General features: G+C 40.7%; 1 protein-coding gene and 1 pseudogene across 9 annotated transcripts in view; both read right to left on the bottom strand.

Moving 5' to 3' along the window:
- Positions 1-21,785, bottom strand: part of ARMH3 (armadillo like helical domain containing 3) — a 181,713-nt gene that overhangs the window by 100,446 nt on the left and 59,482 nt on the right. For 8 of the 9 annotated variants that reach the window (XM_072805591.1, XM_072805593.1, XM_072805584.1 and 5 more), the window contains 3 exons: positions 17,262-17,350; positions 1,922-2,004; positions 631-757 (listed from right to left, as the gene is read on the bottom strand). In XM_072805591.1, coding sequence (XP_072661692.1) covers positions 631-757; positions 1,922-2,004; positions 17,262-17,350 — 299 coding nt within the window. The remainder of the gene's footprint in view (positions 1-630; positions 758-1,921; positions 2,005-17,261; positions 17,351-21,785) is intronic. The other variant, XM_072805589.1, reaches the window with a different exon arrangement.
- Positions 2,370-3,654, bottom strand: LOC140620486 (10 kDa heat shock protein, mitochondrial pseudogene; annotated as a pseudogene).

The raw sequence follows: 21,785 nt of genomic DNA, 5'->3' as shown, positions 1-21,785 counted from the left end.
GCTTTAGTGAGGAGCTTTCTGTTTCTGTGCAATCTACAGAAACCTTTCCTGACCTTTCAAACTCCAGGTAGGTTTGTAGACTTTTCACTCAAACTTACAGGGATACATGTTCTCTTTCAGAAATAAGTTATATTTACTATGGCCACAGAGTAAATTTTCACTGAGCCAATTCCCAAATGGTTTGCAAGAAAGATTTTTATCTAATGCCCACTTCTTCTTGTAGGTTTTGCTAAAAATACATAGCTACATTAAAACTCTTTAAAATCCTGTACCTTTTCAAATCACACAATGTTCCTTTGGGATCCAAGCTCTTCTATTTGCTGCTGTCAATTTCCACCCACTCTCTCACTCCCATCTCACTGGCAGCCACTAAATCCACAAGCCTCCCTATTCTCTCTCTCTCACACAAACATAAGGGCTGCTAACCAGCTTTCTACTGAGATGAATTTTGAGTTCCCCAAAGCAAAGAATTCTACATATAACTTCCTATTGCCTGAGAAAAGACTTCTATATTTCTATGCCAAGCAGGGCACCAAGCAACTAGAAGAGAATCTTTTGTAGTCTTTTCTCCTTACATGCCAAAAATCACAGCAGATAGGGAGAGGGGAGTAAAAAGAAAAGACAGCTTACCCATAGAGTAGAGGTTGTCAAAGCTCTGGTGCATGCGGATAATTTCATAGTACAGTTCATCATAGCTGCTGGGAGTAGGCAGGAATGTGTCGCCATATGTGATAAACATATTAAATAGGTTCACAATCTAAAAAAGAAGCGAAACCCCATACACAGGCATCACTCTATGAAGACCAGCAGGGTACTGTCAGTAGTATGTTGTAGCCAGTTCTTATTGGCTTTAACAGAACTGACTGTTAAATTTTGAGGAATTTTATGAGCTGGTTGTTTAACAAAGCCATTATTATAAACTAACATATAAACTTACAATTCAATAAATTGTATTAAAATGAATACTCAAATTCACAACTTCCTAATTATTTTTTATCTTTTAGTATTATTTATGTTCTTGAGATTAACTTTCATTAATTATATCTGTGTGGTGGAACTATCATATAATGGTATGTTACTGCTCATCTCCCCAGCTCTGCATTCAACAATGTCACATTGTTAGCTTGAAATTGGCCATGATGGGAGTAGTTTTACCACAGAAATCCACAAATGCTACAAATCAGGGCTTTTCCCCCTCATATGTTAAACTTTTATGAACACATCGGGTAACCTTCTAAGAAGACAGTCAAAAAGCATAATCCCTTCCTTCTGCTCTAAATAACCACTCAGATAAACAGGCATCTGTACTGTCCCTCTGAAACCAAGTAGAGCTATGATGGAACCATTCATCTGGCTGGGACACCTCCAGAGGCTTTGCTCTGTATCAACATAGAGACTATAGTAGTCTAGTACAGTCTCTCACCAGGGACAAAGGCTCACAGAGATCTGACCCATACCTGCCCCTGCCAGAAAATACACTCTCATGAAAGAATCTCAAGTTTGCCAAAGATATGGGTGAGAGGGAAGAGTAGGGAGCGCCAGTCTAGAGATTCAAATCCAAAAGGAAAATAAAGGTCTGGCTCCCCTATGCCATAGCTCCCAGAAATACTAGCTCCTGTTTCAACCTGGCCCATCTGTCTTTGGATATGGCTTCAGAAAAAGGAAAAAAAAAATGTTTTTAGTTTAAGTACAGTTGACACATATTACATTAGTTTCAGGTGTATAACACAGTGATTCAACAAGTCTTTATATTGTGCTATGCTCACAAGTAGAGCTACCGTCCGTCACCATGTAACACCGTTACAACACCATTAACTATACTCCCTATTCTGTACCTTTAATCCCCACGACTTATTCCTTCCATTATTAGAAGCCTGCACCTCCCACTCCCCTTAAGAAATATTTTTTTTTTGTTACTCACCATAAGGGCTAATGTAAAAATGTTGTGTTTGGCCAAAAGTACAGTCTCATTTGACATAAGGAACTTCAGCAAATTTATCAAGGCTTTAAAAAAAAAAAAAAAAAAAGACATCAACAAGGTATTCCAAGAATAATCAATAAAGTTAAATGAAAGCAATGACAACAGATTTAGATCTAAGAAACCCAAATAGGGCTAGAACACAGCTACCTAGAACTTTTTTAAAATAGGTAAGGTAGATATATCTGAGGCAAGTAATGACCTTCCGAAGCACATATCTACTTATCTGCCCGTAGAAGGTTTTTAAAAATCTACTTCTTTGTGATGCTTTTTTTTCTTGAACATTATTAGTTTATCATAAAAGAGATACACAAAAATTACATGATGAACTATTTCACAACTTCACTGGAATGAGCAGCTTCACTTAATGCCATTTCAATAATGATTTTTTTCAGTTTACACCCTTTCCAAGAATGTCACCATCTCTAAATAAGAAATGATCCTTGTCATCTAGAACTACTTTGGTGCTTCCATATTCCGAGAGAAGAACTTGATCTCCAACTTTCACATCAATTAGTTGAATCTCTCCACCCTTTCCTTTGGAGCCCTATCTAACAACTACTACTGTTACTTGAAATAGTTTTCCTTGAGATTTTTCTAGGAGCATAATGCCTCCTCTGGTTACATTTTGGGCAACTCTCCTTTCAACTAAAACTCAAAGAGAGGAAGAAACTTTCTAATGCCTGTCCTGCCATGACTCTAGCTGCTACAAGGGAGACCCACAGTCTGACCTCTTATCAGTTATACTCAGAAATCTGACTATAGGGGCACCTGGCTCAGTCAGTTAAGCATCTGCCTTTGGCTCAGGTCATGATCCCAGGGTCCTGCGATCAAGTCTTGCATTGGCCTCCTTGTTTATTGGGGAGGCTGCTTCTCCCTCTCTATCTGCCCCTTCCCCTTGTTCATGCTCTCTCTCTCTCTCTCAAAATAAATAAATAAAAATCTTAAAACAAAACAAAAAAGAACATCTTCGTATTCCAAATTTACTTTCATATAGTGATTTTCCCACTAAATTTACTCAACTTATAGGTCAAAATGAGGGTCCACCTCTCATCCCAGGCTGCTGGCATGACATTTCACTATGTTTTAGCTATGCATTTGTTTCAAACATCATGGCTAAAGAGGGATAACTCTCAATTCTAACTAGTCACCAGATGTCCCAAGTAATTTGGACTTCAACTCTGGATGGGAGGAGAGCTCATGAAAAGAAAAGAAAAAAAAAAAAAAAAAAAACCTTAACTGTTAAAACAAAAGTACAGGGGCATCTGGGTGGCTCAATGGTTGAGCATCTGCCTTCAGCTCAGGTCATGATCCCAGGGTCGAGTCCCCTGCTAGGCAAGCTCTCCAGGGAGCCTGCTTTTCCCTCTGTCTTTCTGTGTCTCTCATGAATAAAAAAATGAAATCTTAAAAAAAGAAAAAAAAAAGGGGGGGACAGCTTGCTCTTTCCTTTCTCAATCATGACAACACTTACCAAAAAGGTACCCTTTCTCCCTGGTATGCTTAATGAGGATTAAAACCCAAGCAACCTCAGTTAAAAGACTGAGTGCCAAGTCCCTAGCTTAACAGTGGAGCTATAAAGACATTTTTGCAAATAAACATTAAGCATAAAAGAAATCGTCAGTCCCCTTGCTCTCTTTCACCCACAACCAGGAAGTAAATCCTATTTCTGTGCCCATCGTGATTGGTGCCACTGTACCTACCTCCTCTACTTGATGGAAAACTATGAAGAAGGGCATTCAGCAGCTGCAAGCAATTGGTGGTCCTTCTGTCTTTTCCCCCTCAACCCTCTCTACTCCCACAGACACAAAAAAAGGCTTGATCTCTCCTTTTCTAAGACTGTATCTGCTTCTTTGCCAACAAAGAATTCCATTCTCCCATGCTGTCTGAGCTTTGTGTGAAGTTTACTACCCTTCCAGAAGAGACGTGAGCTTTGATTTGAAACAGCAGGGAATGATGAGTAGGAGTAAGACTCTCCAGATACTTGCTGCCTGCCACACAACACTCCTTACTCTCAACTTCTGAAATCACAGATACAGTAAAGAAACAGCAGGCAAGGAAAAGTACAAGACCCTGTCTATGTTCTGTTTCTAAAGCTTGAATCTTCCCCTCAAATAGCAAAAAAGCCTTGCTAGAGATGAAGGTCATAGGCATCCTCATTTATGAACTCTTCACCCTCACACTGACTCAAGTTCTCTAAGGTTTCATGATGGAAAGGCAAATGATAGGCAGTTGGCCCTTTTGATGTTATCTGTTAACAAGCAATCTGTTGGACTAGACCCCCAAAAAGCTCCATAGGAGCCCATTCTGGATCACACGACCTGTTTAACTCCTACCAGGAGCTCAGAGAATGAAGGGGACTAGGTAAAATCAACATAAAAATGACTAACCCACCCCAAACCTCTCTTTTTAATGAAGATCATCTTGCTGAGTTATTTAAGGGCTGCCCACTCTACCTCCTACCCCCAGAGTTTAGACAAGCCCTGTTAATGGATAAATCACCTGACAATCAGACTCTAAACTCAGAGACAACAAGAGAAAAGGACGGATAGAGCATGTGGCACTGGGTAAAACAGCAATACATAATGGCTGGAGAGAGACAAAGCAGCTTTTGCACACATCCAATCAATGAGGGCTTTTGTCCCTAGCACACTCAACACAAAGATGCAGTCTCAGCAGTGGTTATGTGGTAATTAAGGAGCAGAAAACCTGGAGAAAAGGAAGTAGGAGCAATGATTTATTGCTCTTCTGCTGGACTACAACTAGGCTTGATCTCTGGGATTCAGAGTCAGGGATGACAAAGTGATAAATACAAGGGGAGGAAGAGAGCAATTCTGGCACAGGCCAAGAGGTGACCTGTGTCCCAACTACCACAGACATTCGTGGAGCCAAATAGTACTGAGAAGGAGAAATCAGCACTGCAATACTCCGAGAGCCAGTGTCAGGGAGAACCTGCATTCTACCCCTGATCATTCAGAGAGACCCCTACTCTGCACCCCCACCTTCAAAAAAGGCCAGGGTTTTCTCATCTGGAGGTAGTCATTCTCTAGAGGAAATTTAATAGGCAGAGAAAATTAACAAAGCAACCTTAAAATTGGTTCTCACAGGCCTCTGACATCAGGGACCACAATTCCTCCTCAAGAGGGAATGCCATAACATCCCATGGAATAATGCTTTTTAAAAATCCTGCATCAACACCCCGACTTTGCACTCATGCTACCAACTGGTTAGCATCCTCTACATCACTACACACATGTGGTCCACTATCCTCTAACCCGATGTACTGGGAGTTCTAAGTCTGTGAGGCTTCAATAGAGCTGATTTTTGGAGCTAGAAAGGACTTTAGAGATCATGTAATCCAGTTCCCTCATTTTTGGATTAGAAAAGATTCCCTCCTCCCACCACCCCAAGTAGTTAGTTAATGACTATGCTGGGACTAGAACCCGATCTCCTGTTTCGTGTTCTTTCTGCCATTCCACTAAGATTAAATAAGAGTGGGGACACCTGGGTGGCTCAGGGTGTCTGCCTTTGGCTCAGGGCATGATTCTAGAGTCCTGGGATCAAGTCCCACATCAGGCTCCCTCCATGGAGCCTGCTTCTCCCTCTGCCTATGTCTCTGCCTCTCTCATGAATAAATAAATAAAATCTTAAAAAAAAAAAAAGATTAAATAAGAGTGTCAGAGTTAAATGTTAAAGGAAAGGAAGCTTCCCTATAAGTGGTGAGCTTAGATTTGCTGACTGCACTGTTCCCAACACTTCTCTCAACTCTGGTTTATAACTTTCTCCACTTACTGGCTATTCCAGGTTATTTTCACATATTTGGTCCACTTTTTCTCTTGGTCCTGGGCTACTTATTAGAGTACAGGAGTTTAATGCCTTATTATTTCCTTTCTACTGCCCATTCACAACACTAAAAGACTCCCAAGTAGCTTCTCTCAGCATCAACCGCCTCAGCAAGGGTGTATCTGCTCTCATCACTCTTGTCTACAGCTCCCGTCACACACCTCTCTGCTTTCTTCTCTGTTTCTGCCTCCTTTGTAGTATTCAAGGAAGGACGGAAGGACGGAAGGAAGGAAGGAGAAAGGGGAAGGGAGGGAGGCAAGGGAAGGGAGAGAGAGAAGTGGAGAAACAGCATATAACTGTCAACTAAAACTTTCTATGCCTCTCACTCAACTTTGTCCTCTTTAAAATTAAGTACTGAAAATGGAACGTGATTGGATCTAGACTTTATGTTTTTAATATTTATTTATTTATTATTTATGATAGACAGAGAGAGAGAGAGAGGCAGAGACACAGGAGGAGGGAGAAGCAGGCTCCATGCCAGGAGCCCGACACGGGACTCGATCCCGGGACTCCAAGATCGCGCCCTGGGCCAAAGGCAGGTACTAAACTGCTGAGCCACCCAGGGATCCCCGGATCTAGACTTTAAAGGGAGCCAAGGGACGCCTGGGTGGCTTAGTCAGTTAAGTATCTGACTCTGCGTTTCAGCTTAGGTCATGATTTCAGGGTCATGGGCTAGAGCCCATATCAGGCTCCCTGCTCAGTAGGGAGTCTGCTAGAGATTCCCTCTCCTTCTTCCTCTGCCCTTACTACTTGTATACAATCTCTCTCTAAAATAAATAAATAAATAAATATTTTTTAAAAAATAAAAGGAGCCAAGATCCCCTTTCTTTATGTAAAATCAGAACTGAAACAAAATAAGACAAAAAACACTAGTATAAATAATTAGCAGCCAGGCTTATTCATAGCTGTCATGGTATAGAGCTATGCATAGGATTTAACTACAAGCCAAAGAAGATAATAGCTTCATATCAGACAGGGGCATGTCAAGGACAGTAGAGAACTGGCACTCGGGATCTCACTGCCAACACATAAGCAGTACAGAGCTCATGCTGGCTGGCTCCTAGTTTACCACTCTACACACACACACACACACACACATTTTCAGAAAACTGCCCTTTATCCTCTTGGTGTCATCTGGGCACATGACCAGCCAAACTGTTCCACAGATAGTCACAGAAGTAGCAGAACATAGAGAGGAGAGTTAAGATAACTATAAAAGATAAGAGGTTGGTTGTATAAACATAGCATTGTTAATTAATCATATGTCTGTAAGAGTTTCGTATCAAGTACCTGTTGTAGTCATTGTGGAGGTAAGAGGGGCAGGATGTCCTTTTTTAGAAAAAAGTAACCTTTTGGTTTACCATGTTTCCAATTTTTTTTTTAAGATTTCTTATTTATTTATTTATTTATTTATTTTTAATTTTTTATTCATTTATGATAGTCACAGAGAGAGAGCGAGAGAGAGAGGCAGAGAGAGAAGCAGGCTCCATGCACCGGGAGCCTGATGTGGGATTCGATCCCGGATCTCCAGGATCGCGCCCTGGGCCAAAGGCAGGCGCCAAACTGCTGCGCCACCCAGGGATCCCGATTTCTTATTTATTTTAGAGAGAGAGAGAGAGAGAGAGAATGGGGAAGGAGCAGAGGGAGAGGGACAAGCAGACTCCCCACTGAACGTGAAGCATACCGTATGACTCAATCTCACTACCCTGAGATTATGAACTGAGCCGAAACCAAGAGTCAGACACTTAAGCCACCCAGGCACCCCTCCAATTTTTAAGTAGTTTTTAAAAGGAGAGAAGAGGCTAACAAAAGCTCTTCCTTACCAAAGACTTGAGACACTTAGTCTGAGATAGTTCCAAAGAAGGGCCTATGTTATAGTAATTCAACGCTGTATATACACTTTTGCCCGTTTGGTGAGCAATGGCTGCTCATCCCCACAAAACAGAATGGCAGAGCGTATTTCAGAGAGTATCCTTTTGGATGTAGTTGAGATCTTCCAGGCCTTAAGAGACAATTCTCATCGGTTCCATCCTCCATAGCCCCAGGAATGGGCTGCCCCAAAACGTTTCCCAATGCCAGCCAGATCATATTAAGGGATGTATCATATCTTCTTGCTGAGTGACAACAACTACAAGTTAATAACTGTGTCAGAAGCTTACACAAAATATCTCAATCTTCCTCTTTCCTACTGCCCTCTATGTGACACCTTAAAGAGAGACCTAACTAGGGAAGTCACTTGCCCCAAGCTACACTCATCTCTTTTCCAAGGGAGAAACACAATGGCCATAAGTGGCAAAGGAGGTAACATATATTAAATGCCTGCTAGATGCTCTAAGCCTTATGTAAAGTACTTAAAGTACATTATTCTCACCAAATCCCCTTAACCATCCAAGGAAGAAGGTATTATTGGTCCCAATTTACAAATGAACAAACTGAAATTCAGAAAGGTTAAATAAGTTACCCAAAGCTACATATCTAGTTGGAGCTAAACTGCTCCTGCCAAGGTCTATGTAACTGTGCTGGTTCCTCCTAAATTTAAATTAAAAGAACATTTGTTGAGGGTTGGGGAGCTAGTTATCTAGGGCTAACACCTATATTTGCTACTCAAACCGTAACTTTAGTCAGAATTCCAATGACCAGGCCCTCATATATCAAAGTGGCCAATGGAAAAAATCCTGGAAGTTCAAGTGCATCTCTCTCATAAGAATCTGAGGATTCCACTCCACCGACCCAGGACACTTTAACCAGCACACTCTCAAAAACAGAGGTGAAAAGTAAGGACTGGAACAAGTATTTGCATACCCATGCTCATAGCAGTATTCACAATAACCAAAAGGTGGAAGCAACCCAATATCCATCAACCAATAAATGGATATACAAAATACAGTATATACAGACAATGGAATGATATTCGGCCTAAAAAAGGAAATTAATTCTGACATATGCTACAACATGGGTGAACCATGAAGAAGACACTACGCTAACTGAAAAAAAGTCAGTCACAGAAAGACAAATACCGAATGATTCAACTTATATGAGGTACCCAGAGTAGTCCATTCACAAAGACAGAAAGGAGAATGATGGTGGCCAGGAGGGGTGGGAAGGAGAAATGCAGAGTTATTGTTTATTGGGTATGTAGAGTTTCAGTTTGGGAAGATAAAAAAAAATTTGGAGATGGAAGGTGGACATGTTTACAACAATGATGTGAATATACTTAATGCCATTGAACTGTACATTTAAAAAGTTATATTTTACGTTATGTATGTTTTACCAATTAAAAACAAACAAGAGATCAACGTTTTTCTACCAACACTAGTATGAGCCCCAAACACCCATCCCAACTTTCTATAACCTCAGCATAAGTGACTAGCTAAAATTTACATCACAGTATACATGGCCAAACATGCAAAGATGTTTCCTCTTTGATGGGTTAAAGAAAAGGAACCAAAATACTCAATCGACAGAGAGCCACAGACTCTTGAGCAGGAATGCAAACTCAAAATGAATCCTAAGTAGCCCTCAAGACAACAAAGAATAATAATCAAAGTTCACAATCAAAGTTACCAATGCATTTAAGTACTAACAATAATCTAGGAAATCCTAGGGGATCCTGGATTAGACTCCTAATCTTTGCTAACTCTATTAAATGAGGCTCCAGATACCTGGCTCCAAATACTCTTAACCTACACTAAGTGAAAAAAAGAGAAGTCAGTGAGATATTTGAGGGATTATATCACACATGCAATATGGTTAAGTTGTAGGCAAATGGATGCTCCATACACACTTGTTTCTTCATGGGAAAGTCTTTTCTACCAGGCACTTTGAAAATTTTGTTTCTGGGCTCTTTTTCAGAAACTACAAATTGGCTGCAACTGCTGCCTCTTTTGACTCTACTAGAGGCACCAGTCAGTCTCACACTTAGCTCTGGCCCAAGTTCCTTCCCTTGGGGAGTCTTGCACATCAAATATGGCGACAGTGCACAGAAGTCCTGACTTCTGTATGCAGATACATGTGGAATATAAGATGATGTTCGGGTTCTGGGAAACTTAACCAGGAACAGGCACCTTGATGGTTCCCTGAGTCCCAAGTGAATTCCCTGAGCAGAAGTAACTGATCTATGCCTCAAATGTAAGAGTTTGGTGCCATCCACCTGAAAATACTGCCACCTCACACAGGCCTCATTCACCCCACAAGGAACCTTGTTTGCAGAGCTGTTCCTAACATCAATGTATACCCTACATAATGAGGACTTTGGCAGATTTTTTCCTAAACTGGTTTGAATTCAAGGAGAGAGCAGCAGCAAATTGTGCTGCCATGTGGAAGAGTAGAATGAATAATTCTGGGAACTGGGAACTTCTCCAGGACTAGAACCTGTCCCCCACACTGAGGTGAACCAGGTGCGGAGAAGGACAAGCCAACTACGGGAAGACACAATTAAATGGTAGCTCAGACGCCTGCCTCAGAGAAGCAGAAGGGAGGTTTAATTAGAAAACCAAGTGAATGACATTTAAATAATATTAAAAACAGGAAGGAGACAGAAAGCCTCTAGCAGAACACAAATAAATGATCTCCAAAGAATCAGACTAGAACATTCAAGAACAATTGCATAGGGGCACCTGGGTTGCTCAGTCAGTTAAGCATCTGACTCTTGATCTCAGCTCAGGTCTTGATCTCAGGGTCATGAGTTCAAGCCCTTGTGTTGGGCTCCACATTGGGCGTGGAACCTCCTTTAAAACAAAACAAAAAAACAGGGGCACGTGGGTGGCTCAGTGGTTGAGTGTCTGCCTTTAGCTCAGGTCCTGATTCCCGGGTCCTGGGATCAAGCCCACATCAGGCTCTCCAGGGAGCCTGCTTCTCCCTCTGCCTATGTCTCTGCCTCTTTCTCTGTGTCTCTCATGAATAAATAAATAAAATCTTTAAAAAAATGCATAAAGGAAAAATGAAAAAGTGACTGCACATGCCCAAAAAAGGCTCAAAACAGAGCAAAGGAGACATTAAGTTTATACTCAGGCTGAACAAGGGCAGAGGCAGACAACAACAACAACAACAAAAACAAAAAAGCAAACTCTGAAGACGAGAGAATCTGATTTCTGGAGTCTGAGAATGGTATAATAAGTGAAATAAGACAGTCATAAAAAGACAAATACTATAGGATTTCACTCACTTGGGGTGCTTAGTGTAGTCAAAATCATAAAGACTGAGAAGTGGAACGCTGGTTGCCAGAGGCTGGCAAAGGGAGGGATGAGGAGTTCTTGTTTAATCGGTATAGAGTTTTTGTTTTACAAGATAAAAAGTTATGGGGAGAGATGATGGTGATGGCTGTACAACAATGTGATAAATATCTAATACCACTGAACTGTACACTGAAAAACAGTTAAGGTGGTAAATATTATGTGTATTTTACCACAACAAAAAAAGTCAGTATGTGCCTAAAGGCTTCACACTCCTCTAGATGAACTGGAAAAAAGAACAGATCCTTTCTTTAAATGGAAGTTAGGTTCTGTGTTACATTTTCCTTGCTGTTGCAGTACATCTGCTTAAAAGGGAAAAAAAGGTTCTCAACTATCTCCAACTCCCCATTTACTTGGGGACACTGCATTGTCACAGTTACCACCCACCTTCTTATCATGAAAACAATCCTTTATGTGAAAGTACCCAGATGGAACTCGGACTCTGGGGAATGCAGGATCCCATACACCTTATTCCTGTGCAGCTGTCTCATTATAACCATGCTCAAAAGCCAGTGCCTTCAAGGTCCTGTACTACTTGCTTATTTTTTCCAACTCTACCCAGCTGAGAAATAACCAAAATTGTCACCCTTTAAGAAATCTGTCAGTGAGACCATGTCTCAGTGGAGGTATATGATACAGAATCAAGAACTTTACTTCCTGCCAAAATGAGGTGAAAAACAGTATCAGACCCGTCCTGCTCACTGGAGATCCAGGGAACAATGACACCTCATGAAACCAAATGATATGTTCCTTTAGAGCTAGTACAGGCAGAGCAACAAAAGCACAGCTACTCCTTCCTTTGTCTCTTCTAGTTGACAAGATACTAATGGACCTATGAGAGCTGACATTTCTCTGGATAGGAAGTGACTTCATGTGCAGAGAAAAGAACAGAGATTTCTCACTCTTTTCAGGGCCTTTTTGGTAGGAATCTTTTTCTCCCTCTAACAGGCTAAACATGTTAGAAATTCTTATCTTTTGATTCTGCCAAGTTTCTGAGGGGATGAAAGAAAGAGTCAAAATAGTATAAATTTTAGAGTTAGCCAAATGTGGTGATTTAAAGGGAAAAAAAAGTTTCCTGGCATTCTTTTTCAGTCCTAGGGCTTGCTATACCGCTGTACAGAATCTTTCATAAAAAAATTGGGGAAACAGAAAAATGCCTTCTAATGACCCTATATTAAAACATTCTGAGAGGAACTATGCACAGAAGAAAGAAGCCTCCATCTTTTTTGCACATGGAAGCTAGCTAGCACAGTCTTAATTAGGCACATCCAGCCTAGAATACATCTTGTAACATATTCCCCTACATCAGAGAAAATTTGGGGGAAAGAGGAAGAACAATTTAAAAAGCAATTTTAAAAACAAAATAGCAACAGCAGCTGCCAAAATTCCCCTTCCCATCTATTCTAGCTGTTTACTGCTGTGTCCTCCTCTCCTCCCTATACCTTCTTCCAAACTAAAAGAAGCAATATTGTAGAGTTATATAAGATGTTACCATTGGAGAAAGCTGGGTAAAGGGCACAAGAACTTGCTATACTATTTTTGCAACTTCCTGTGAGCCTATAATTATATCAAAATTGAAAGTTTAAAAAAGAAACTAAACAAACAAAAAAAAACTGACAATTAAAAGCTCAAAGGATAGTTTCCCCAAATCAGGAGGGGCCGCCACGCTGTCAAAGCTATACTTATACAAGAACTCACAGATCAATCTCAGATCAGTGTTTCTCTTAAAAATTTTCAGTCCTACATGACAACACCTATAAAAATGTAACAAGCTTCCAACAAAAGCCTCTCAACTCCCAGTCTCAAGGTAGATCTAACCATGAAGTCACAGGCTTCTGCTAGTGATGAGAAAGCCAGCTGGAGCCACAAAGCTATGACACTCTCTGGGTTTTCCATTTTTCCCAGTAGGTATCTAAAAGGTCAGGCCATGTACGATTTCTCTCTTTTTCAAAAGCTGTGAATGCTTTAGATGCTATTTAGCACAGTGAAGCTGAACAGATTGTTTTGGGGGCTTTGGGGGGCTTTCTTCCTGTAGGGAGGCAAATGTTGCCTAGTGATCTGCATCTGAGCATAGGAGTCAAGAACTCTAAGTTCTAATTGTGACTCTGTTTAGTATCTGGTTCCATGGTCCTTAGCAAGGCACTAACCCTTCTATACACCTCTGCTCCCTTTCCCAACAAATGGTGATAAAAATGACTTATCACCCAGGGATGTGGCAAAGTGAAAGGGTAAGAAGGACTGTGAACCATAGATAAATGTCGAATATAAAATGTCAGTATAAATCTGCCTTTAAATCGACCCATGCTTTCAGACTGTGGAAAGCTACACTATTTAAATGCAGGCTGCCTCCCCAGTGTCCCTTCTGCCTGCAGTGGAAGTAAAATAAGCTGACTCCACTAAGCTCTGTTCAGGTCTTTTCCTCTCTTACAACTATATGCTTCTCTCTAAACATTCAGCTCATTCTTTGGTTAATGGCTTAGAAACCATCAAAGTTTCCATATTTACTTAGTTAAAAGCAATCCATGTATCTTTAAGTAAGGAAGAAACAGACGAAAGAAAAATCATCCACCACTTCGTTTCATATCAACAATTCAAATAAAAAGGTGATTAAAGTCAGCCCAACAGAAACATGACAACAAACATCCTACTGGATTCTATTGTTGTTGTTGTTGTTGTTGTTGTTGTTGTTGTTGTTATTGTTTTGAGGCCCAAACACAAGACTCTGCTCCTTTAAGAGAATGCTGATTCATCAGTGATGGAAATTCTACATGTCCACATATCCATTTACTCATTTCAAATGTTTTCTGTGCCCCTATTATAAGCTAAGTAGTGTGAATAAAGCAATGATAAAAACACACACCCTACTCTACAAGAGCTTTTTTAAGAGGAAAGAAAAATATTTAAATAAATCATTACTCATACTTAAGCAAACATAGCAAAACAATGCAATATGCTAAAACAGAAACCCAAAGTGCCAAGTAAGGAAAGATACAGAAAATAAAATATAGTGACCAACATGCTCCATATCCCCAAGAAGTTCAGAGAGAAGATTGTGAAGCTAAGTTCCCAGGAAAAATACATTATGATCAGTAAATAAGGAAAAAATATTGGGGGTCCCTGGTTGGCTCAGCAGTTTAGCACCTGCCTTTGGCCCAGGGTGTGATCCTGGAGGCCCAGGATCGAGTCCTGCATCGGGCTTCCTGCATGGAGCCTGCTTCTCCCTCTGCCTGTGTCTCTGCCTCTCTCTGTCTCTCATGAATAAATAAATAAAATCTTAAAAAAAAAAAAAAAAAGAAAGAAAGAAAAATATTAAACCAGATAGTAAGACGTTCTGTGAAAAGAGAAATAATTGGGAGGCAATGGAACCTAAAATTAGGATAGGAATTCATAACACAGGATCATGGATAGCAGCTTCAGAGGGTCCATGAACTCTCTGAAATTATATGCAAAATATACATGCAAATGGACATTTTTCTGGACACAAAGATCATATCTTTCATTATATTCTCAAAGGTAAAGACCTATTTCCTAGGATCTTATCCTAAAACCCAGTTTCCTGTTTCTACAGAGGATAGTTTTAAGACCTATCTTTTATCCAAAATAGGAGATCATGTATGGGCATCTATACACATAAGCATATTTATCATGGTGAGGTTCACACACCTCCAGCAAATCCTTAAGTCTAGAAAGCAAAGAATGAGTAAAAACATGGGCATACCAACATATGAAGGGTACTGACAGCCAAGGAGTGGGTGAATCCACCATAGCCACATTTATATTCACTGATTGCAATATTATACATTATTATGGGCTCTGATGCATCAGATGTAGTATAGTATTTTGCAACTTTCCTTAACACCTGCTGCTCTGTATCTCACTGTATACCCCATATATAAATACATGAGCCAGGGTTCCAGGAGGCTCACCCAGTCTATATAGGAAAAGAACCTAACCTCACTTGGCAGAGAACTCGAGTACAAGTGCCTATGCCTCAGGAACAAGAAATCATCCCAGTATCACTAATGACCCTCGTATACATCTCCTCTCAACCTATCAAGGGCCTTAGAATGCCAGTCAATTAGTCCTGAGACAGCGCCTAATTACAGAGCTGCACATGACAGAAAGCACTTAATGACATGAAGTCAACTGACCAATATAGGATAAAAATGGTCTTTTGCCTCACAATTTCCTAGCCAGAATAGGGAAATGCTAAGATCAAGAAAAGATAAATACAAAAGACATTTTTAATCTCTTTAAAAGATAAGTGACTCTTTAAACAAAAATGATAGCAATGTATTTTGGGGTTTATAACATATGTACCAGTAGAATATATGACAACAAGAGCACGAAGGACAGGATACAAAGTGGAAGAAGGAACAAAAGTAATGGAAAGCCCTGGGCCCCAGGGAGACAGATCAGGGTAAATGGTAAAAGGCAACACAACAGGACAATGAGGAAGAGAACCACAGATGTTCAGGATAGGAGAAAAGCCAGAAAGATCCCAGGGACCAGAGACAGGATGGCTGGAATAGAAACGAAAGAAAATATAATACCAGAGAAAATCAAACCAGAAGAGAATCAAAAGCAGGCAGAAACAACTATGACCACAAACTCGTTAGTACTACAATGGGTAACTTCATTCCAGTTTAGACATAAACCATTTGTACTTGTTATAAGTCCTACAACTATACCAATATCCACAGATTTATCATTTTTGTGTTTTCTCTTTAATCCTAATTTTTTAGAACCCAATAATCATATATTCATAGGCAACCACAATCCCAAATATTAACAAGAATTGTTCCTACCTAGGAAATTCTAACTTTAGTCATTTCAATCTCTTTTGATCTCTTTAGATCTTCTGACATTCCCTCAATCTCAAACTCTCACACAATCATACTCTTTTCTCCTAAAATACCAAACTGCCACTATTGCCACTTAGTGTTATTCTCCTGTTCACCCTTCACCACCATAGGCAGTAACTGCAAAGAACTTGCTAATCCATTAATTAAAGATCTCTACTTCCCATTATAGAGGACTAAATTTAGAAAGCCAAATTGGGTTGGGAGGAAGCCATATGTCACAACAAGGGAGATGAATTCCATGGAAGAGGGTGGGGTTACTGGCCTGTTTCTTATAAAGCCTCTGACACTAACACACCCTCCTGGGCTGAGAATACTTAGTAGCTCTTCCATGGGTGGGGCAACCATTCATCACTGTAATCATCTGAAGAAGACTTATTGTACCATCAGATCCAAAAAGCCACAGTACCTATCAGCAAGCAAATGCCTCAGGGAGCATGTCTCCCGGCTTGCCTGAAACCTCCAATTTAGTTACACAAAAGAAAGGGGTGGCAAGCCAGCATTAATTGTACCCTTAGAGAAGAGCCACCCCCCCACCCCCCCACCCCCGCAGGGGTAGCTATGACTTTACTGGGCTTCCAAATGGATACAAAGACAAAAGTAAACACTGTAATTTGCTGTTTTTGTCTCTGGCACAGGGGGTGTGGCACAATTGACACTATCTGTAAACAGTAATAATGCCAGATGTAACACAAAGAACAGGATTCCCCCCATCTCTCCACCCCTTCTCCATCCCCTCTCCCTATGACATTCCTCCTAAGATTACTCATCTTGAGGAAACACACAGAAGCCTCCCTATAGTCCATATGCTGCTACCACATGGAATCAAGGGGGAATCCAAGTTTGTACTGACTCCTCCTACCTCACTCTCACTCAAACCACGAATCATTAGAACTCAAGATATATTCAATTGTTTATACCAGCTGACAAAAAAATACAGGGAGAAGAAATTTTAGAGGAGGTATGGAATAGATTACATGACGTGCCCAGATCTAGAAAAGAACAAGGCTGAAATGACAAAAAGTATAAATGAAAATAGAAGCATCTGGGGTGCCTGGGTGGCTCAGTGGGTTAAGCATCTGCCTTTGGCTCAGGTCATGATCCCAGGGTCTTAGGACTGAGCTAAGACCTTTGGGCTCCCTGCTCAGTTGGAGCCTGCTTCTCTCTTTGTCTGCTGTTCCCCCTGCTTATGCTCTCTCTCTCAAATAAATAAAAATCTTTTAAAAAGAAAAGAAAAGAAAGAAAACAGAAGCATTCTAAACTTTTTTTTTTTTTTTTTTAATTTTCAGCTGTGCCTAGGCCTAAGGGCTCATAAAAGAGGAAAAGAAGACAAATTCAAAAGATAGTTACCTGACCAGAGTTCCCTCCAGGTATAATGCAGACGTACTCTACATTTCTTCTGGTAGCAAAGTAGTTTATGTACTACCTGAATGCAGCGTCTGTAACAGAAAAAAACTGGGGTAAGCCTAAAGTGTGATGCAACTCACTACAGATTCATTTTTCTTCAGCCAGATGGCTTTGCTAAGGCCACTAAAGATGCTGGAGATTAATTTGTACATGTGCAAATGAAAGAAACTTCAACTTTCTGATGCATAAATTGCCCCTACACACAGACAACTCACATACACACATACACAATGCTTGTGCTAATTCCCTTTATCACTAGGAAAAAAGGGCTATAATCGCATATAGGTCAGCAGTTGATTAGGTATTACAGATAAAATTCCCTTGAGTATCTTTCCTCAGAGGAAAGCATACATCAGTGAACCAGCATTAGACTACTCCATTCCATGCTGCAAACACAGGATATAAAAATACAAAATTTAAGACCTTAAGTCTTGGGCAGCCCAGGTGGCGCAGCAGTTTAGCGCCACCTGCAGCCGGGGGTGTGATCCTGGGGACCCGGGATCCAGTCCCGCGTCAGGCTTCCTGCATGGAGCCTGCTTCTCCCTCTGTGTCTCTGCCTCTCTCTTCACTCTCTCTGAACGAATAAATAAATCTTAAAAAAAAAAATAAGACCTTAAGTCTTTAGATCTTTTTTATATATATATATATATATTTTTTTTTATTTATGATAGTCACAGAGAGAGAGAGAGAGAGGCAGAGACACAGGCAGAGGGAGAAGCAGGCTCCATGCACCGGGAGCCTGATGTGGGATTCGATCCTGGGTCTCCAGGATCGCGCCCTGGGCCAAAGGCAGGCGCCAAACCGCTGCGCCACCCAGGGATCCCTAGATCTTTTTTATAAAAAGATTTTATTTATTTGAGAGCAAGGGAGGGCAGGAGGAGGAACAGAGGGAGAGGGACAAGCAGATTCTTCTGAGTGAGGAGTCCCAAGCAGGGCTTGATCTCACAATCCTGAGATCATGACCTGAGCCAAAACCAAGAGTCAGACGCATAACCAACTGATCCTGAAGAGGTGCCCCTCTTCAGATCTATTTAAATTTGTTTTTAATTTAAATGTTTAAATTTTAGTTTAATTCATAATTAACTTAAATTTTATTTACATTAAAATTTAAATTAAAATTTCATTTTTCAGTTGCACTAGCCACATATCAAATGCTCAATAATCACATGTGGTTAGTGGGTACCATACTGGACAGCACAAACATAGAACTTTTCTGTCATCACTAAAAAAACTTCTACTGGATGGTACAATTCTAAATCATGGGAATATTCAACATTACTAACATCACAATAGCATATATCTTTGGGAGACTATTTCTAAATAAACAGTTAATAGGTTGAGGTTGAGGTGAAAGATATTTTTAAACATTATAAATCGTTTTTTAAAAAAACATTATAAATCTAACAAAAAATGTTTTTCATCTCTGACTGGGGGGAGGGTTTTGAAAGCATAAAAAGCCACAGAGGAGGGACGCCTGGGTGGCTCAGTGGTTGAGAGTCAGCCTTTGGTTCAGGTCGTGATCCTGGGATCCAGGATCAAGTCCACATCGGGCTCCCCGCAGGAAGCCTGCTTCTCCCTCTGCCTATGTCTCTGCCTCTCTCTGTCTCTCATGAATGAATGAATAAATAAATAAATAAATAAATAAATAAATAAATAAATAAATAAATAAATTTATTTTTAAAAGGTTGAGTCCTAATCTGATAGCACTGGCATCCTCATAAGAAAAGGAAGAGACACCAGAATGCTTGCGCTCTCACAGAGAGAAAAGGCCCTGTGAGGACATCACAAGAACACTGCCATCTATAAACCATGGAGAGAGGCCTCTGGGGAAACCAAAGATGTTGGCGCCTTGATTTTGGACATCCAACCTCCAAAACAATGAGAAAATAAATTTCTAACATTAAGCCACCCAATCTGTGTTTTTTTGTTATCACAACCCAACCAGACTAAAACATAGATATATAATGTAACCCCATGAAGCTTTTTTTTTTTTTTTTGAAGATTTATTTATTTTAGAGAGACAGGGAGTGCATGAGAGGGGAAGCATACTCTCACTGAGCAGGGAGCCCACCAAGACACTGACATCATGACCTGAGCCAAAAGCAAGAGTTGGAGGCTTAACCGAATAAGCCATCCAGGCGGGGCCCCATGAAGCTCTTAAAAATTATATTCATGAAGAATTTTTCACAACACAAAAAAATATTTATGTTACAATGGAAAGTGAAGCTCTCTGGGCTTGGACCTAATTCGCGACGACATGGTTAAACACACCAAAAAGGTCAGAATCATGGGTAAATACGGGACCCGTTATGGTGCCTCCCTCAGGAAAATGGTGAAGAAAATTGAAATAAGCCAGCAAGCCAAGTACACTTGCTTCTTCTGTGGCAAAACCAAGAGGAAAAGACGAGCTGTGGGCATCTGGCATTGTGGCTCCTATATGAATACCATAGCCAGTGGCACCTGGAGGTGCCATCACAGTAAAGTCTGCCATCAGAAGACTGAAGGAGTTGAAATACCAGTAGAAGCTTGACCATTTAAAACACTGCTAGCCTACAATAAATGGGTTAATTTTTTTCAATATTCTATTTATTTATCCATGAGAGACACAGAGAGAGAGGCAGAGACATAGGCAGAGGAATAGAATTCACCTGTTATCCTACCACCCAAAAGGGAAGCACTATTAAAACTTTTTTTAGGGCACCTGGGTGGCTCAGTGATTGAGCATATGCGTTTGGCTCGGGTCATGGTCCCGGGGTCCTGGGATCAAATCCTCTATTGGGCTCCCCGCGGGGAGCCTGCTTCTTCTTCTGCCTGTGTCTCTGCCTCTCTCTGTATCTCTCATGAATAAATAAATAAAATCCTTAAAAAAAAATTTAATGCTTGAATATAGTTGTGACTATTATCATACATTTAAATGTATACAATTTTACATGCTGTTTTTCACTTTCCATTAAAAAAAATTTAACAACCAGCCAAAGTAATTAGTAACAAATTAACCCATTTAGGGGCACCTGGGGGGCTCAGTGGTTGAGTGTCAACCTTTGGCTTAAGTCATGATCCTGGGGTCCTGGGATTGAGTCCCCCAAGGAGCCTGCTTCTATCTCTGCTTTTGTGTCTCTCATGAATAAATTAATAAAATATTTTAAAAAAATAAAACAAAATAAAATTTTTTAAAAATGTTAACATCCTCAGGGCTCCTGGGTGGCAAAGTCAAGTCAGCGTTTGACTCTCAGTTTCAGCTCAGGTTGTGATCTCAGGGTTGTGAGATGGAGCCCTGCAACAGGCCATTGCTCAGCGTTGAGTCAGCTAGAGATTCTCTCTCCCCCCTTTCCCTGCCCCTCCCACTTGTGTTCTCTCCTTCTCTGATATACTTCTCTCCTTCCTATATATATATATATATGATAGACACAGAGAGAGAGAGCGAGAGAGGCAGAGGGAGAAGCAGGCTCCATGCCGGGAGCCCAACGTGGGACTCGATCCCAGGACTCCAGGATCGTGCCCTGGGCCAAAGGCAGGCACTAAACCACCAAGCCACCCAGGAATCCCCTAAATAAATCTCTAAAAAAAATTTTAACATCCCCTAAAAGAGCCACAAAGGAACTTTTTAGAGAAGAGAAATATTTTACACCTCAACTGGGAGAGTTGTTACAAGGATGTATACATTTACCAAAACTCACCAAACTGCTTATCCCATTGCACTACTATTTACAAACCCTTGGCAAAGGGAGTCCAGAAACACATGGGCAGATCATGAGAGAATAATATGGAGAGAACTGGTATGTTAATCTGTAAACCAAAAATCTACTCAAGGTTTTACAATTTCTTTTCTTTCCTTCCTTCCTTCCTTTCTTTCTTTCTTTCTTTCTTTCTTTCTTTCTTTCTTTCTTTCTTTCTTTCTTTCTTTCTTTCTTTCTTTCTCTTCTCTCTCTCTCTCTCTCTTTCTTTCTTTCTTATTTGACACAGAGAGCGCACATGCACAAGCAGGGGGAGTAGCCAAGGGAGAGGGAGAAGCAGGCTCTTCACTGAGCAGCAAGCCTGATGTAGGGCTTGATCCCAAGACCTGAGCTGAAGGTAGATGCTTAATCAACTGGCTACCCAGGTGCCCCTATAATGTCATTTCTTTTTTTTTTCTTTTAATGTTTTTTTTTTATTTATTCATTCATAGAGACACACAGAGAGAGAGAGAGAGAGAGAGAGGCAGAGGCGCAGGCAGAGGGAGAAGCAAGCTCCACGTAGGGAGCCTGATGTGGGACTCGATCCAGGGTCCCCAGGATCAAACCCTGGGCTGCAGGTGGTGCTAAACCGCTGCGCCACCGGGGCTACCCTATAATGTCATTTCTTAAATCAAGTTCATGCCCCTTCTACTTTTGCCAAAGCGGAAGAAAAGTCCAAGTAGAAATAAAATCCTTGGCTGTGATGAATATGTAGAAAAACTGGAGCCCATATACATTGCTGATGGAAATGTAA

Source organism: Canis lupus, chromosome 29 (assembly GCF_048164855.1).
Source record: "Canis lupus baileyi chromosome 29, mCanLup2.hap1, whole genome shotgun sequence".
In the NCBI taxonomy this organism is placed as follows: Eukaryota; Metazoa; Chordata; class Mammalia; order Carnivora; family Canidae; genus Canis; species Canis lupus.
Note: the sequence above shows the minus strand (reverse complement) of the source record. Positions and strands in the feature narration are given on the sequence as shown.